At 45.1% G+C, this 16696-nt stretch overlaps 1 protein-coding gene across 1 annotated transcript in view; it reads left to right on the forward strand.

The window, feature by feature from the left end:
• Positions 1-16696, forward strand: part of LOC143782098 (mediator of RNA polymerase II transcription subunit 1-like) — a 108191-nt gene that overhangs the window by 18550 nt on the left and 72945 nt on the right. The window contains exons 2-5 of the mRNA XM_077269212.1: positions 9763-9863; positions 12974-13058; positions 13661-13715; positions 15479-15611. Of these exons, the coding sequence (XP_077125327.1) occupies positions 9763-9863; positions 12974-13058; positions 13661-13715; positions 15479-15611 (374 nt within the window). The remainder of the gene's footprint in view (positions 1-9762; positions 9864-12973; positions 13059-13660; positions 13716-15478; positions 15612-16696) is intronic.

Consider the following 16696-nt stretch of genomic DNA (forward strand, 5'->3'; position numbering starts at 1 on the left):
CCGCATAGACTAAACAGTGGTGGAGCAGTGAGAGATAATTTTGCAAGTGGTAGAGCACTGTTTGAGCTGGGGGGGGGGACAAACTCTCTCGTGGGTGGCGGTACTGGCCCAGGGCCCCTCATGTTACAACGGTGTGTCTGACGTTGGGTGCGCACCACCACCGCCAGAGACACTTCATTGTACTATGAGGGACCCTGTGCCGTCGCCCAAAAGTGGGCACACCCACCTCTTCAGACACAATCGGCACTCTCACGGGTGCTTGCACCAAGTGGTGACTGACCACGGCCCCGTGGGGGGAGTCGGCCCAATTAGGGAGGTTTAAAAATGTGGTATGCTGGACATACAGCAGCTGCAAATTGAGAAATTGGAACAGTCAGTAAGACCAGTCCAAAAGCAAGACCTTTTTTACAGGAAAGCTAGGTGTCAACAGGGAAAGGTGGGGCAAAATAATTAGAAATCCATGAGTGGTTCATTTTAATGAAGGTTAGATCATCAACATTTTGGGTAGCCAGACGAGTCCTTTTTTCGGTCAGTTTTGAACCAGCAGCACTGAATTCTTTCTGATAGCACACTAGCTGCTGGGCAAGCAAGCTCCTGCAATGCATATTCTGCCAATTCTGGCCAGGTGTCTAATTTGGATGCCCAGTAATCAAATGGGAATGACGGTTGAGGGAGAACATCGATAAGGGAGGAAAAATAGTTAGTAACCATACTGGACAAATGTTGTCTCCTGTCACTTTGAATTGATGCTGCAGTACCTGTCATGTCTGCGGTCATTGCGAAATCACTCCACAACCTGGTCATAAAACCCCTCTGTCCAATGCCACTTCTGATTTGTGCACCTCTAACACCTCTGCCATGTTGCCCCCTGCAGCTCGTGTGAGAACCATCACTGCCGCTGTGTGCTGGGAATGCCTGAACCAAGCGGTCTACAAGAGTTGCTTGTTTGTTAGCCAATATTTGCTCAAGGTTCTCATGTGGCATGATATTTTGCAATTTCCCTTTATAGCGTGGATCCAGGAGGCAGGCCAACCAGTAATCGTCATCGGTCATCATTTTGATAATGCGGGGGTCCCTTTTTAGGATACGCAAGGCATAATCCGCCATGTGGGCCAATGTTCCAGGTGTCAATTCACCGCTTGTGCTGGGTTGAGTAGCACTTTCTGGCAAATCAACATCACTTGTCTCCCTCAAAAACCCTGTACCTGACCTTGCAAAGCCACCAGTTTGTATTGGCCCCTGAGAAGCTTCCTCCTCCCATAGATATTCATCCACGTCATCCTTCTCGTCGTCCTCCTCTTCATCCGCCACCTCGTCCAGGAGACTTCCCTGAGCAGACAATGGCTGACTGTCATCAAGGCTTCCCTCATCCTCGGCTGCAGACGCCTGCTCCTTTATGTGCATCAAACTTTGCATCAGCAGACGCATTAGGGGGATGCTCATGCTTATGATGGCGTCGTCTGCACTAACCAGGCGTGTGCATTCCTCAAAACACTGAAGGACTTGACACAGGTCTTGTAGCTTCGACCACTGCACACCTGACAACTCCATGTCTGCCATCCAACTGCCTGCCCGTGTATGTGTATCCTCCCACAAATACATAACAGCACGCCTCTGTTCGCACAGCCTCTGAAGCATGTGCAGTGTGGAGTTCCACCTTGTTGCAACGTCGATTATTAGGCGGTGCTGGGGAAGCTTCAAAGATCGCTGATGGTTCTGCATACGGCTGGAGTGTACGGGTGAACGGCGGATGTGCGAGCAAAGTCTGCGCACCTTCAGGAGCAGGTCGGGTAACCCCGTATAACTTTTCAGGAAGCACTGCACCACCAGGTTCAAGGTGTGAGCCAGGCAAGGAATGTGTTTCAGTTGTGAAAGGGCTATGGCAGCCATAAAATTCCTTCCGTTATCACTGACTACCTTGCCTGCCGCAAGATGTACACTGCCCAGCCATGACTGAGTTTCATGCTGCAAGAACACGGACAGAACTTCCGCGGTGTGTCTGTTGTCGCCCAAACACTTCATTTCCAACACAGCCTGCTGACGCTTGCCACTAGCTGTTCCATAATGGGACACCTCAGGTGCAACAGTGGCAGCTGCAGATGGAGAGGTCGTGCGAATGTGGTCTGTGGACGAGCTCTCGCTTCTGCTGGAGGAGGAGGAGGGGTGGCGAACGCCTACAGCCAACTGTTTCCTACACCGTGGGCTAGGCAGAACTGTCCTAATATGGCTGTCCCCTGTGGACCCTGCATCCAGCACATTAACCCAGTGTGCCGTGATGGACACGTAACGTCCCTGGCCATGCCTACTGGTCCATGCATCTGTTGTGAGGTGCACCTTTCTACTGACAGATTGCCGGAGTGCATGTACAATGCGGTCTTTTACATGCTGGTGGAGGGCTGGGATGGCTTTTCTCGCAAAGAAGTGTCGACTCGGTAGGTCGTAGCGTTGTACAGCGTAGGTCAGGGGTGTCGAACTGCATTCCTCAAGGGCTGCAAACAGGTCATGTTTTCAGGATTTCCTTGTATTGCACAGGTGATCATTTAATCACATGCACAGAATGATTCCAGCACCTTGTGCAATGAGAAGGAAATCTTGAAAACACGCATCGTTTGAGGCCCTCGAGGAATGCAGTTTGACACCCCTGGCGTAGGTCATCAGGGCTTTGAAAGCTTCGCTTTCAACCAACCGGTAGGGCATCATCTCTAACGAGATTAGTCTAGCAATTGGGCGTTCAAACCCTGTGTACGCGGATGAGAGGCTGAGTACTTCCTTTTCCTAACGAGAGTCTCTTGTAGGGTGAGCTGGACTGGAGAGCTGCATATGGTGGAACTAGCGGGGGTGGTGGTGGACATGGCAGACTGAGAGAGGGTTGGTGATGGTATTCTTGCTGTTGGCCTACATACAGTGTTTCCTACCAAGAACCTGGTGATTCCCTGACTGCTTTGGCCTTGCGACGATACCTCCACATTTGCTGCAGGTGGTGTCGTAAACGGTGGGCTTACAGTGAGGGAAGGAATGTAGCGTTGCTGACTAGCTTCATTGTGAGCGGTTGCAACAGCATTACGGGACGTTTGGTAGTTAGTCCAGGCTTGCAAGTGCATGGCGGTTAAATGTCTACGCATGCAAGTTGTATTTAAATTTTTGACATTCTGACCTCTGCTAAAGGTCCTTGAGCATTTCTTACAGATCACTTTGCGCTGATCATTCGGATCTTGGTTAAAAAATTGCCAGACTGCACTCTTCCTACTATCGAATACCTTTTCAGGCATTGCACACTGTGCTACGTTAACCGGATGGCCACGCTGTCCTACAACTGTTTTTGGTTTTGACACATGTTTTTGGCCAGATACGGGCCTGCCAGATGAAAGCTGTTGCGATGTTGATGCCTGCTGCGGCTCCTCCTCCTCCGCTTCAGAGCTACTGCCAGCGGCACCCTGTTCCCCCAATGGCTGCCAATCGGGGTCAACAACTGGGTCATCTATCACCTCCTCTTCTATGTCCTGTGCACCTTCCTCTGGGTCACCATGTAAGCCGTTGCTATAGCGTTCGGGACAGGGCACCATAGTCTCATCTGGGTCAGATTCTGGCTCGGTACACTGCGAGGGCAATGTTGTGATCTGAGTCAATGGAACAGCATAATACTCTAGCTGTGGCTGTGCATCAGTGCACTCCATGTCCGAATCATCTTCTAGTGGGCTGGTAACTATTTCCCTTTCTAACCCAGGCATGGTATGTGTAAAGAGCTCCATGGAGTAACCTGTTGTGTCGCCTGACGCATCCTTCACTGTTGTTTTGGGGGAAGGACACAAGGAATCAATTTGTTCCTGACCGGGAGCATCCACCGACGACTGGCTACTTTTCAATTTTGAACTATCCGAAGAGGAGGCGAAAGAGCTAGAGGCAGAGTCAGCAAGGAAAGCCAAAACTTTTTCCTGCTGCTCCGGCTTTAACAGCGGTTTTCCAACTCCCAGAAAAGGGAGCGTTCGAGGCCTTGTGTAGCCAGACGATGACGCTGGCTCAACAACTCAAGACTTAGGGGCTATATTGCTTTTCCCACGACCACCTGATGCTCCACGACCATCACCACTACCATCATTACCAGCTGGCAATGACCACCCACGGCCACGACCTCTTCCACCAGACTACCTCATTCTTGGAAAAATGTAACCAAACCAACAACCGTTCTATGGTCCTGTAAAACCAGGTAGAAGGTTTACGTAAACTTGTTGTGAATTTAAATCTCCCTTTTTTATGTGTGGGAGAATGCAGGAAAAAATCAGGCCCAATGTATTAAACTACACAGTTTGATTGGCAGAAAGAGGCTGGGGATATGCCACTAACAGGACTGACGCAGATGCACACACTGGCAATATAAATCTGCTTTTATTCACTAGTCTCCCATATAAAAAAAAAAAAAAAAAAAATCAGGCCCACTGTATTACAGCATAGTTTCTGTGGCTGAAAATGACTGACAGAAAACACAGACAGGACTGGCGCAGATGCACAGATTAGGCAATATTAATCTCCCTCTTTTTTTTATATATATGGGAGACTGGTGAATAAATCAGGCCCACTGTATTACAGTATAGTTTCTGTGGCTGAAAATGACTGACAGATACCACAGACAGGACTGGCGCAGATGCACAGATTAGGCAATATTAATCTCCCTTTTTAGGTGTAGGAAAGTGCAGAAAAATACAGGCCCATTGTTTTACACTACAGTTTCAGGGACTGAAAGTGGCTTGAAGATATATTTAAAAAAAAAAAAGAAAAAAGGGACTGTACTACAATTACTATCTCTTTACAATAATCTCAGAAAAGTATGGCAGGCAGCAATAAAAAGGACTGCTGCACACAAGTGTGGACAAACAAACAAGATAGCTGTGCAGTAAGGAAGGAGCAGCAGGATTTGTGCTTTGAAAAAAGCAGTTGGTTTGCACAGCGGCGTACAAACAGCAATGCAGCTATCAGGGAGCCTTCTAGGGCAGCCCAATAAGCTACAGAGCTGATGAAGAAAAATCTAGCCTCCACTGTCCCTGCAAAGAAAAGGTGGTGTTGGACAGTGGAAATCGCTACAGCACAAGCGGTTTGGGGGTTAATGTACCCTGCCTAACGCTATCCCTGCTTCTTATGAAGCGGCAGCAACCTCTCCCTATGCTCAGCTCGGCAGCAGTAAGATGGCAGTCGGCGGGAACGCCCCTTTATAGCCCCTGTGACGCCGCAGAAAGCAAGCCAATCACTGTCATGCCCTTCTCTAAGGTGGTGGGGACTGAGACCTATGTCATCACGCTGCCCACACTCTGCGTCCACCTTCATTGGCTGAGAAATGGCGCTGAACGCGTCATTTGAAATGCAACTTTGGAGCGAAGATCGCGTACCACATGGCAGATCCCACGCTGGGATCGGGTCGGGTTTCATGAAACCCGACTTTGCCAAAAGTCGGCGACTTATGAAAATGACCGATCCGTTTCGCTCAACCCTAGATGCCAATACAGCTGACCGCATTGATGAGAGAAGGAGCGTTGCGCCTCCTCTCCCATCATCCCCCTGTGAGTGTCTGACGTCACATATGCCGACACTGATGGGGTCGCGATGACGTCAGTACTCAGTGCCTACGGTCTGGAGATGAGCTGGCACTCAGAGCACTGCAGAAACAAGGGGGAAGAAAGATGAGTATTGTGTTTTTGGTTTTTTTTTTTAATCGGGGTGCATTATACTGTACTCACTGCTTATGGGGGTGCATTATACTCTACTCCCTGCCTAATGGGGGGTGCATTATACTGTACTGGCTGCCTAATGGGGGGGGTACATTATACTATATTGAGGAATATCTTTGGGGCCATCACACAGTGTGAGGATTACAGTGACTGGGCCATCACAGTGTTGGGGCCATCTAGCAGTTTGGGGGCTACTAGGGGTCAGTATACTGTGTGGTACATTACAGTGAGGAGGCATCATGTTATGTATGATACTGTGTGTAGGAGCTGAACGGGGAGAGACTCAGGACATTATTCAATGATAAGTGGCAACTTATTGTTATAGGGGAACTCGGGTTACTGTGACTATCAAAGGGGCGCACAGGGCACTATTACTTTCTACGGAGCAAAGCGTGAGCACTGTTTTCTAGGGCACTTGCGCCAGCATTGCTACATTCTAGAGGGTTGCTTTAAAATTTAGATGGCACAGAAAACCAGACAGCAGGTGCAGTAATGGGGAAACATACGGCGGCAGCATTGGGGTACCAGTAGGATGAGGAATGTGAGGGGATGTATCATGGTGGCGGTGACCCGGTCTGTGGCTGTGGGTGCCCATGTAAAAGGGATTTGTCTTTAAAGGGGTTTGAATAAAGTTAGTGCAGCACCCCAGAGTCCTGGTCGTTGCAGTACTGTGGCTCCGCCGCTAAGGGGGGCTATGGTACGTTTGATGGCACTGAAGGAGTTCATCTGACCAGGTATCACATACACCAATACATTTCACAGTCGGGCCTCCAGGGGGAGCTAAGGGTACTATTCATTAGGCCACTCCTCACATACTGGTAAAACTGGGGGTCAGGCAGGAAGTTAAAAAGAACGCTGACTGGGTACGAACCAGGCAACACCTTGTGGCAGAGAGTGTTGCAGGGGAAGATTCGGTAGGGTCCCTGTCAGGGGTGGGATCCTGACAGAGGCCTGGCAAACAGAGAGAAAGCTACGGGACCGCGCCTGCACTTCATAGCGGCGGTGCCCTAAGAAAGGACGAGAAGCGAGATTTATTGTGCTGAGTGAGAAACTAGATCAAAGCAAGAAGGAGAATACCAGTAGGAGTCGTGCTGTAAGATCGAGGCAACATCCTACTGAGGCGTAAACAACCGGCGGCCGGAACGCCGAGGAGGTACAGGACTCTAAGCCATACTTCAAACCAACGGCAGGACAGTCAGTCACAGGCGGGCTGTCTCACTTAAATCACCTACGCAGACATAGGGGGCAACCTGTGGAGAGGGGCGACTCTAGGGTCCCGGAAGAGCTCCGAGCCTACCCGTCATACGGGTGCGTCCCAACCATAACACCTGGGAGGGACGGAAGATTAGCAGAAGATCATCTAATCGAGTTGTGAGGGAACACGAGAAACAGACACAACAGTTGTGGGGACTATCCCGTAAGCTCAGCAGGGGAGGACCACAACACATAGCGCTAGAAGGAAGGCACAGATTTCCACCTGCAAAGGGAACTCTGGAGGTGCCATCGGACCGGCCGGACTTGCGCAGCCTGGTTAACCGTATTCCGGATTGAGGACTTTGAGACCTTCAGTAAGAGGTAAAGAGACTGCAACCTGGTGTCCTCGTTATTGACTGCGACCGGCACTACACTACCCCTATCATCCACACCTATTATTTGGGCGCCCCTCAGCAGGGTCACGGACCGGGCCTAGCCACCATGACAACCCCAGAGCAGAGACTCAGAGGCCCGGTACCGGGTACCCCTCGGCCCTGCGACAGTGGGGGCGCTGCATTACACTTTAAAGAACACCTATGGTGTCCGGTCAGTGGGGACAGACGCTGCTTAAAGCGGTCCTCTGGGGTGATGTTATGGCAGTTAAGTTGGGTCCCCAGGGCTCCCAGTGTATAGATGAAGATGGTGAATGGTGCGGTAAGAAACAGAGGACACAGGCTTGCAGTCTCTTTACCTGGTTTACTGAAGACTTCAGGCAGCCAGAGTCCCGGATTACAGGTACAGGCAGGGTCTGGCCAGCTTGGAAGTGAGTTCAGTCCCCTTTACCAGGTGGAGTTAGAAGCCTTCCTACTAGCACTGTGGTGTAGTCCCTTGCTGCCTGTGGCTTCTGTCAAGGTCCTCGCTGTTCTCTCTGTCCTCCATAAAGGGTAGGACACTAACCCGTATGACAGGTGGCTCGAGCCTTTTTACAGGGTCTCTATCACGACCCGGGCTCTATGTCCACTGTGCCTCCTGGGTATTAGGGTGGACAGGTGATGTGTAGTCCAGCTGTCCTGCCACCTTCTGCTGTAAGTATTGGAGTCCCTCACAGCCTCGATCTTCCAGCTACCGGTGTCTGCGCTCTGTAGGGAGGTAGCCCAGTCGCAGCTGTGCTCCCCAATTGTCGCTCTCCTGCACGCTCACTACAAGCTGTTCTTCCTTCTGTGTTATCTCTGTCTAGGAGATGCAGCACGCTTGTAGCTGAACAGCCCTTCAGTCCTTTATCTCTCTTCTCTGTCTGCCAGGAACTGCAGACTCCCATGTCTTCTCAGCTGCACTCCTCTCGTACCTACTCCACCTAAGCTGATGTGTATATACTGCATATATAACTAAGGGAGCCACCCAAAATCTGGATCAGAGCTCCCCCTTCTGGCCTGGAGTGTGAACATATTGTATGCTTGTGTTTACCTGATGAAAGAGATCTTCCTTCGCTTCCAAGTGTGACATCACTCTCCATGTGAGGAAAGCAATGCCACTGTAACAACCAGGACCCTGGGGTGTTACATCTTTGTTGTAATCTCTGCAGACGAGTCCTGGGTGGAAGAAGTTCTCGTGTCTGTCTGGGCCAGATAGAAAAGACAGGAAAAGTGAACAACTCCATCAGAAAGAATGTCAGCAGTAAGTCATTATCTGTAACTCTGCTGTAATCTCTTATATGTTCTGTAGGGATGGTATCTACAACTGACCATATGGCAGTAATATCAATGTTGGTCTTTGTATAGAGATTATTTTCAGCAGCAGTGCTATCATCTGCTGAGGTTCTCCTCCACTATTAAGGTACCGTCACACTAAACGACTTACAATGATCATGACCAGCGATACGACCTGGCCGTGATCGTTGGTAAGTCGTTGTGTGGTCACTGGGGAGCTGTCACACAGACAGCTCTCTCCAGCGACCAACGATCAGGGGAACGACTTCGGCATCGTTGAAACTGTCTTCAACGATGCCGAAGTCCCCCTGCAGCACCCGGTTAACCAGGGTAAACATCGGGTTACTAAGTGCAGGGCCGCGCTTAGTAACCCGATATTGAATGTGTCAGCGCCGGCAGTAACAGCGGTGACGTCACCGCTGTGCTCTGCTTTACGGCCGGCGCTGACAGTCAGTGCAGGGAAACTCTCGGCAGCAGCGCGTGCATTAGCAGCGCTCCTGCCGAAAGCAGTTTTAACCCTGTGGACGCCGGGGGACGTGACAGACATCAGAATGTGAGTATGTACTGTTTTTGGGGTTTTTTTACTTTTACAATGGTAACCAGGGTAAATATTGGGTTACTAAGCGCGGCCCTGCGCTTAGTAACCCGATATTTACCCTGGTTACAAGTGAACACATCGCTGGATCGGCGTCACACACGCTGATCCGGCGATGACAGCGGGTGATCAGCGACCAAAAAATGGTCCTGATCATTCCCCAACTACCAACGATCTCCCAGCAGGGGCCTGATCGTTGGTCGCTGTCACACTTAACGAGATCGTTAGCGGGATCGTTGCTACGTCACCAAAAGCGTGACGTTGCAACGATATCGTTAACGATATCGTTATGTGTGACTCAGCCTTTAGGGTGTGTCACCGAGTTGTAATCAAGGTTACCTGGTTAGGGGCCCACTCAGAAGCTTCGCCCCCCTGACCGAATTCCCTAGCTATGCCTCTGTGCTAGACAACAGGTTATGAGTAAATTTGTGCAATGATTACTGTGTAGTGTATACCTTACCTCCTTTTTTTTTTTTTTTTTTATACAGTGCGATATATATATATATATATATATATATATATATTATTATTTTTTTTTTAATTATTGCAGCTCCAGTAAAGCTCTCATCAAAAGCCTTACTAGAAAAGCTTCACTTGAAATATTCACAGAAACCATGGATTGAAACATATAAACTTGTCCGTTATTGTCTGGTAAGAACTAGTTTTCTTGGTTTTTCTTGAGTTGCATTCATCTAAAGTCTTTAAATTATTACATTTACATCTGTCTTTAGAAGGTAGCTGTGTTCCACCTCTTATCTACCAACCTTTTTTTTACTTAAATATCATATTAAAAATGCAAATGCCAAGTAATATTTACATAAAAAATGTTGTTTTCTGATGTTAAAGGGAAGCTATGGTCTGAAAACATCTGTTTAAATCAAGTTTTTATGTTTCATATGTATTTTCATAAGTTTTGACTTTTTTTTTTTTAAACTGTATAATCATATTAAGATCTTTTATTTAAAAAAAATAAATAAATAAATTTGTAATCTTGCAGTTTTCATACTGGCCACTGGGGCTTTTTAGACTCCTAAAATAATTTCTGTTCTTTCTTGATGTGTTTTCAGCATGTCTCCTTATTAGAGGCAAATTTACAATGACTGGTAGCACCCAGGACAGCCCCCCCAAAAAAATTGGGGCTCCAAACTATTTAAAAAGTGCCACCCCTCGAGCCTATTCCATTCCAACAATGATTTTCAGAAGGAAATATACACGATCAGTTTGAAATATAGCGCCTCTCACAGCAACACTTACAATACAAAAACACCAAAATACCTCCTTAATGCTACCATCCAAATACCACAGTGACTCGCAACATACACTTCCAGCAGAGGTGTCACTAGGGTTTCAGCTCAGGGGCGGCGGGCGAAACATCTGAGTGGGCCCCTAACCAGGTAACCATGAAAACGGCTACGGTGGCGCACCCTAATTGTAGGTATAGGGGAACCACGGCAGATGACCATGCTGTTACTGAAAATCAATCTATATACAATGGCGAGCACTGATTTATTACCAACATATGGTGATCGTATAAGATGACAGTACAGTTACAAATAGTGACTACCAGCTGTTTTTTTTGTTTGTTTGTTTGTTTGTTTTTTTTCTTCTTTCTTATGGAATCCTTCATTTTCATTTTTTTTTTTTTTTTTTTGCCGTCTTTTTTTTTCCCCTGGCCCAGACTGGCATGACTACTACACCAGCCAGGACTTGTCTGCAGAAATTACAGCACAGAACCATCAGACTTCTCACATTTCCAGCTCCGTCTCTATCTATTCCTAACCTGCACAAACTCCTCATTCTGCTTATACCCCAATATTGAGCCACTGCTGCCGTATGTATCCCTATTACTGCACCTGCTCTGTGGTACAATAACGTCTCCTCTTACTGCCCCACGTAGTAATGCCACCACTGTGCTCCTTGCATAATAATAATGACTCCTTCATGCTCTCTAAATAGTAAAATTGCCTCCTAGTAAATATTAACTTTTTAATTTCATTTTATTCCACTTTTTCTACAGCGGTATTATAATTTAAAAAAAAAATTGCCACTTTTTTTTGTGTTTTAGCCGCCCACCAGGGCAATGGGGATACTCTGTATCGGGGTCTGGTCGCACTTAAAGGGGATGTCACGGTGGCTGTGACCCGGTCCGTGACCCTGGGACTCAATTAAAGGGGAAAGGTCTTTTAAGGGGAATTGTAAATAAAGTCTATTGTTCATGACGTCACCTGTGGTTTTCAGTCAGTAGGGACAGACGCCACTTAAAGGGGTCCTCTGGGGTGATGGTATGGTGGCCAGATGGTGATGCTTCCCACAGGTGAAGCGGGGCTCCCGAGGTGTAGGCAGCAATGATGGTGTATGCCGATAAATAACAAAGGACACCATATGATAGTGTTTACCTGCTTGCGCAGGTAACTATTTTTACTCTGAGTAAAGGTACCGTTACACTAAAAGACTTGCCAACGATCACGACCAGCGATACGACCTGGCCGTGATCGTTGGTAAGTCGTTGTGTGGTCGCTGGAGAGCTGTCACACAGACAGCTCTCTCCAGCGACCAACGATCATGGGAACGACTTCGGCATCGTTGAAACTGTCTTCAATGATGCCGAAGTCCCCCTGCAGCACCCGGGTAACCAGGGTAAACATCGGGTTACTAAGCGCAGGGCCGCGCTTAGTAACCCGATATTTACCCTGGTTACCATTGTAAAAGTTAATAAAAAAAACAGTACATACTCACATTCTGATGTCTGTCACGTCCCCCGGTGTCCACAGGGTACTTTTTTTTTTTTTTTTTACTTTTACAATGGTAACCAGGGTAAATATCGGGTTACTAAGCGCGGCCCTTAGCTGTGTCAGTATATGTAAAGGAGAATCTAGAAGTATTTTTCTTCAGCGGGAGATGGCTTCTTTTTTGTTAAGATGGATGGTTTTCTTTCACCTTGTATATAATTATCCCAGGAAATTTTACATTCAAAAAGTCAAATGGCGCTCCTTCCCTTCCAAGCCCTGCCGTGCTCCCAAACAGTGTTTTTCCTCCACATATTGGGTATCTGCGTACTCAGGAGAAATTGCGCAACAAATTATATGGTCCATTTTCTATTGTTACCCTTGTGGAAGTTAGAAAAAAAAAGTGGATCTAAAAGTGATCCCTAACAAAAAAAAAAATTACAAAATGAATAAATAAAAATTCAAATTTTGTTGTAAGAATGAGAAATCGCTGGTCAACTTTTAACCCTTATAACAAAGTGTTTCAAAAATTATGCTGATGTAAAGCAGACATGTGGGCATAAAAATTAAGTTTGAAAATTACAACATTTTTTTAAAATTATGTAAGCCTATAGGCATATCTAATCTATGCTAATGGAAGTATTTGAAATCCACTGTGAACCATGTTCTATGGATGGACTTGTATATGGTTCATAGGCATTTTTTTTTTTCTATATACGTTCTGTGGCCCTCAGTTTAATCTCTTTAAGCCTTCATTGAGCTACTGATTTTTTATTTTTTTTTGGTTTCTTATTCTTCATCATGTATTAATACTTTGTGCTTTGATCTTTTGGTGACCCTTTTTTTTTTTTTTTTTTTAATTACTGTTTAGAGTTTTGTGCAGAAACCGCTTTTGTGACCAGACCTTATAGAATGCCCAATTAAGTGTGGGACACAAAGGCATTTAAGATGGAATTCTATTATAATTCATACTTTGCATACATTAATATGTTATGTATTATGTTATTTGCACTGTCAATATCCTTTTTTTTTCAGGAAAAGCCTGCTTCAGCCACTATAAAACGCTTAGCAGAACATCCCATTTTGAGATGCACAAATACATTGCAAGAAGCTGTGAAAGGTGACTAGAATTTGCTGTGATTTGAAAGAAAGTTAAGAAAATCTCTGCAAAACAAATGTAGCCTTGCCTCAACATATGAAACTAGCCTTAAAGGGGTTGTCCACCTCTTTGGGGACAAACTTATGTTTTTTGTGTTACTTAAATGCATGTACTGTAATTGGTACTCAAAAAAACAAATGCAGTTGGTTTCATTGAAAAATGTTTTCACCATGTTGCACTGTCTCTTGCTGGCTGCAGAGCGAGTTAACTGAGAATCTGGCAGTCACATCACTATGACAGTCTGGTGGGATTTATAATTTTTATATTTTTATCGCTCTTTACATTTATAACTAAGATCACATCAAAGTTCAATGTGCAGGTAAACAAAGAACCTGTAAAAGTAAGAAGGGTACAAATATTTTAATAAAGCCCAACTGGGGGAAAAGTTTTGTTTGTTTTTTTTTGCACCTAATACATTTTGTTTTAATCTATTATAATTCAAAATAAGGCATTTTTGATCATTTAATGATTCTTCATGATTCATAATCTTGGGTTGTGCGTGTGTTTTTTTTTTTTTGGTCATATAAGATCAGTTTTTACAAAATGATTCCTCTGAATTTTAGCAAAATCCCTTTCAACCTTATTAACCCGGATAGAATCCATATCAAAGCAAAAGGGGTAAGTAAATGGTTTAATATAAGTTAAATTGTGAAAATTTGTAAAATATCTGGATTTACTCAATACTACTCTTATGGATTCCAGTGCCAGATATTGCATTTATATTCTTTGATGTAGATCCATACAAAAATAAATACTTTTTTAAAAACTATGAACATAAATGCATAGCCAATAAAAAGTATGCAATGCTAGTTTAATTTTTAAAGCAGTCAGAGCTGTTTTTATAACTTCCAATTTCTCTGCAAAGACAATTTTCAATTATATGATGTTCCAGTATATGATGGGGCCCCATATGATGCTTCAGTATATGATGTTCCAGTATATGATTGGCCCCATATGATGTTCCAGTATATGATTGGCCCCATATGATGTTCCAGTATATGATTGGCCCCATATGATGATCCAGTATATGATTGGCCCCATATGATGTTCCAGTGTATGATGGGCCCCATATAATGCTCCAGTATATGATTGGCCCCATATGATGCTCCAGTATATGATTGGCCCCATATGATGTTCCAGTATATGATTGGCCCCATATGATGATCCAGTATATGATTGGCCTCATATGATGATCCAGTATATGATGGGGCCCCATATGATGCTTCAGTATATGATTGGCCCCATATGATGATCCAGTATATGATTGGCCTCATATGATGCTCCAGTATATGATTGGCCCCATATGATGTTCCAGTATATGATTGGCCTCATATGATGCTCCAGTATATGATTGGCCCCATATGATGTTCCAGTGTATGATGGGCCCCATATAATGCTCCAGTATATGATTGGCCCCATATGATGCTCCAGTATATGATTGGCCCCATATGATGTTCCAGTATATGATTGGCCCCATATGATGATCCAGTATATGATTGGCCTCATATGATGATCCAGTATATGATGGGGCCCCATATGATGCTTCAGTATATGATTGGCCCCATATGATGATCCAGTATATGATTGGCCTCATATGATGCTCCAGTATATGATTGGCCCCATATGATGTTCCAGTATATGATTGGCCTCATATGATGCTCCAGTATATGATTGGCCCCATATGATGTTCCAGTGTATGATGGGCCCCATATAATGCTCCAGTATATGATTGGCCCCATATGATGTTCCAGTATATGATTGGCCTCATATGATGCTCCAGTATATGATTGGCCCCATATGATCCTCCAGTATATGATTGGCCCTATATGATGCTCCAGTATATGATGGCCCCATAATAAAAAATTAAATGCTTCCATCTCCTCCCTGGCTGCTGCTCTACTCCGGACACCTCAGCGTCGCCGTCTTCTGGCTCTTTGTACTGAATGGTCAGGCAGAGGGCGCACAGACATGTCATCGCGCCCTCTGACCTGAAACATCAGAGGCAGAAGGCGCCACAGTGAAAAGTAAGTACCGGGGCCCTACTTCCACGGTTTTGGTGTTTTTCATTGCCTGATTCACCCTTTTCTCTTTTGCTCTGCAATTTTATTGTATTTATAATACATTTCAAAGATTTTGTCAAATATTATTTTACTTTATCTTGGTTGTTTCTCTATGTGCAGTTTTCCTATATATGCTCTTATGCTCTGTTGCACTGGACCTTCTTTATGGTTTGGATACATGGGGTTATAACAACTTTAACAGTAGTAGTCTCAATAGTAGCTGTCAGACCATTTAGGTTGAATTGTATATTTTTTTTTTACTAAAGAAACTAAACTTTACTAGAAAGTGTGTTCATCATTTCTGACTTTTCAAAAACACAGGTTGGAGTCACACTTGGGTCCAAATGGAAGAACCTGCTATATAACCTCAGAAATGTTCTACATAGAAGTACAAGTGAAGAAAAATGGACATGTAGCATTTGTCAAGCTGGCCCACCACGGTGAATCCCCAATGGTAACATGGTTTCTGTATTGAGAAAAAATGTACTTTTTTTTTTTTCTGGACTTCTAAGGCCCTCCCCTCCCCACAGTCTATATTAGATGAACGTTGGCTGAACCAGCTGATATCTACAGGTTCGGCTGACAGTAGCACTCACAGTAGGAGTAGGCAAAACAGATAATAAACTTGTATATCAAAATATCTGGCAGAGTGTAATCTAAAAATCACAAGACTCAAAGCCATGAGAACATTGTACAATGAATCTCTAAAGCCATTTTGTACTGAATAACGGTAAGAAGTATTTCAATAAATTACACCCCATTACTCCTGGTTGCATTCCAAAGGTAATTGGCTATCGGACAAAAACTTTTTTAAAAGCTGTATTGCACAAGGTAGTTATAGTTAGTGGGGCAAAAAAGTATTTAGTCAGTCAATAGTGCAAGTTCCACCACTTAAAAAGATGAGAGGCGTCTGTAATTTACATCATAGGTAGACCTCAACTATGGGAGACAAACTGAGAAAAAAAAATCCAGAAAATCACATTGTCTTTTTTTATCATTTTATTTGCATATTCTGGTGGAAAATAAGTATTTGGTCAGAAACAAACAATCAAGATTTCTGGCTCTCACAGACCTGTAACTTCTTCTTTAAGAGTCTCCTCTTTCCTCCACTCATTACCTGTAGTAATGGCACCTGTTTAAACTTGTTATCAGTATAAAAAGACACCTGTGCACACCCTCAAACAGTCTGACTCCAAACTCCACTATGGTGAAGACCAAAGAGCTGTCAAAGGACACCAGAAACAAAATTGTAGCCCTGCACCAGGCTGGGAAGACTGAATCAGCAATAGCCAACCAGCTTGGAGTGAAGAAATCAACAGTGGGAGCAATAATTAGAAAATGGAAGACATTCAAGACCACTGATAATCTCCCTCGATCTGGAGCTCCACGCAAAATCCCACCCCGTGGGGTCAGAATGATCACAAGAACGGTGAGCAAAAATCCCAGAACCACGCGGGGGGACCTAGTGAATGAACTGCAGAGAGCTGGGACCAATGTAACAAGGCCTACCATAAGCAACACACTACGCCACCATGGACT

Source organism: Ranitomeya variabilis, chromosome 6, assembly GCF_051348905.1.
Source record: "Ranitomeya variabilis isolate aRanVar5 chromosome 6, aRanVar5.hap1, whole genome shotgun sequence".
In the NCBI taxonomy this organism is placed as follows: Eukaryota; Metazoa; Chordata; class Amphibia; order Anura; family Dendrobatidae; genus Ranitomeya; species Ranitomeya variabilis.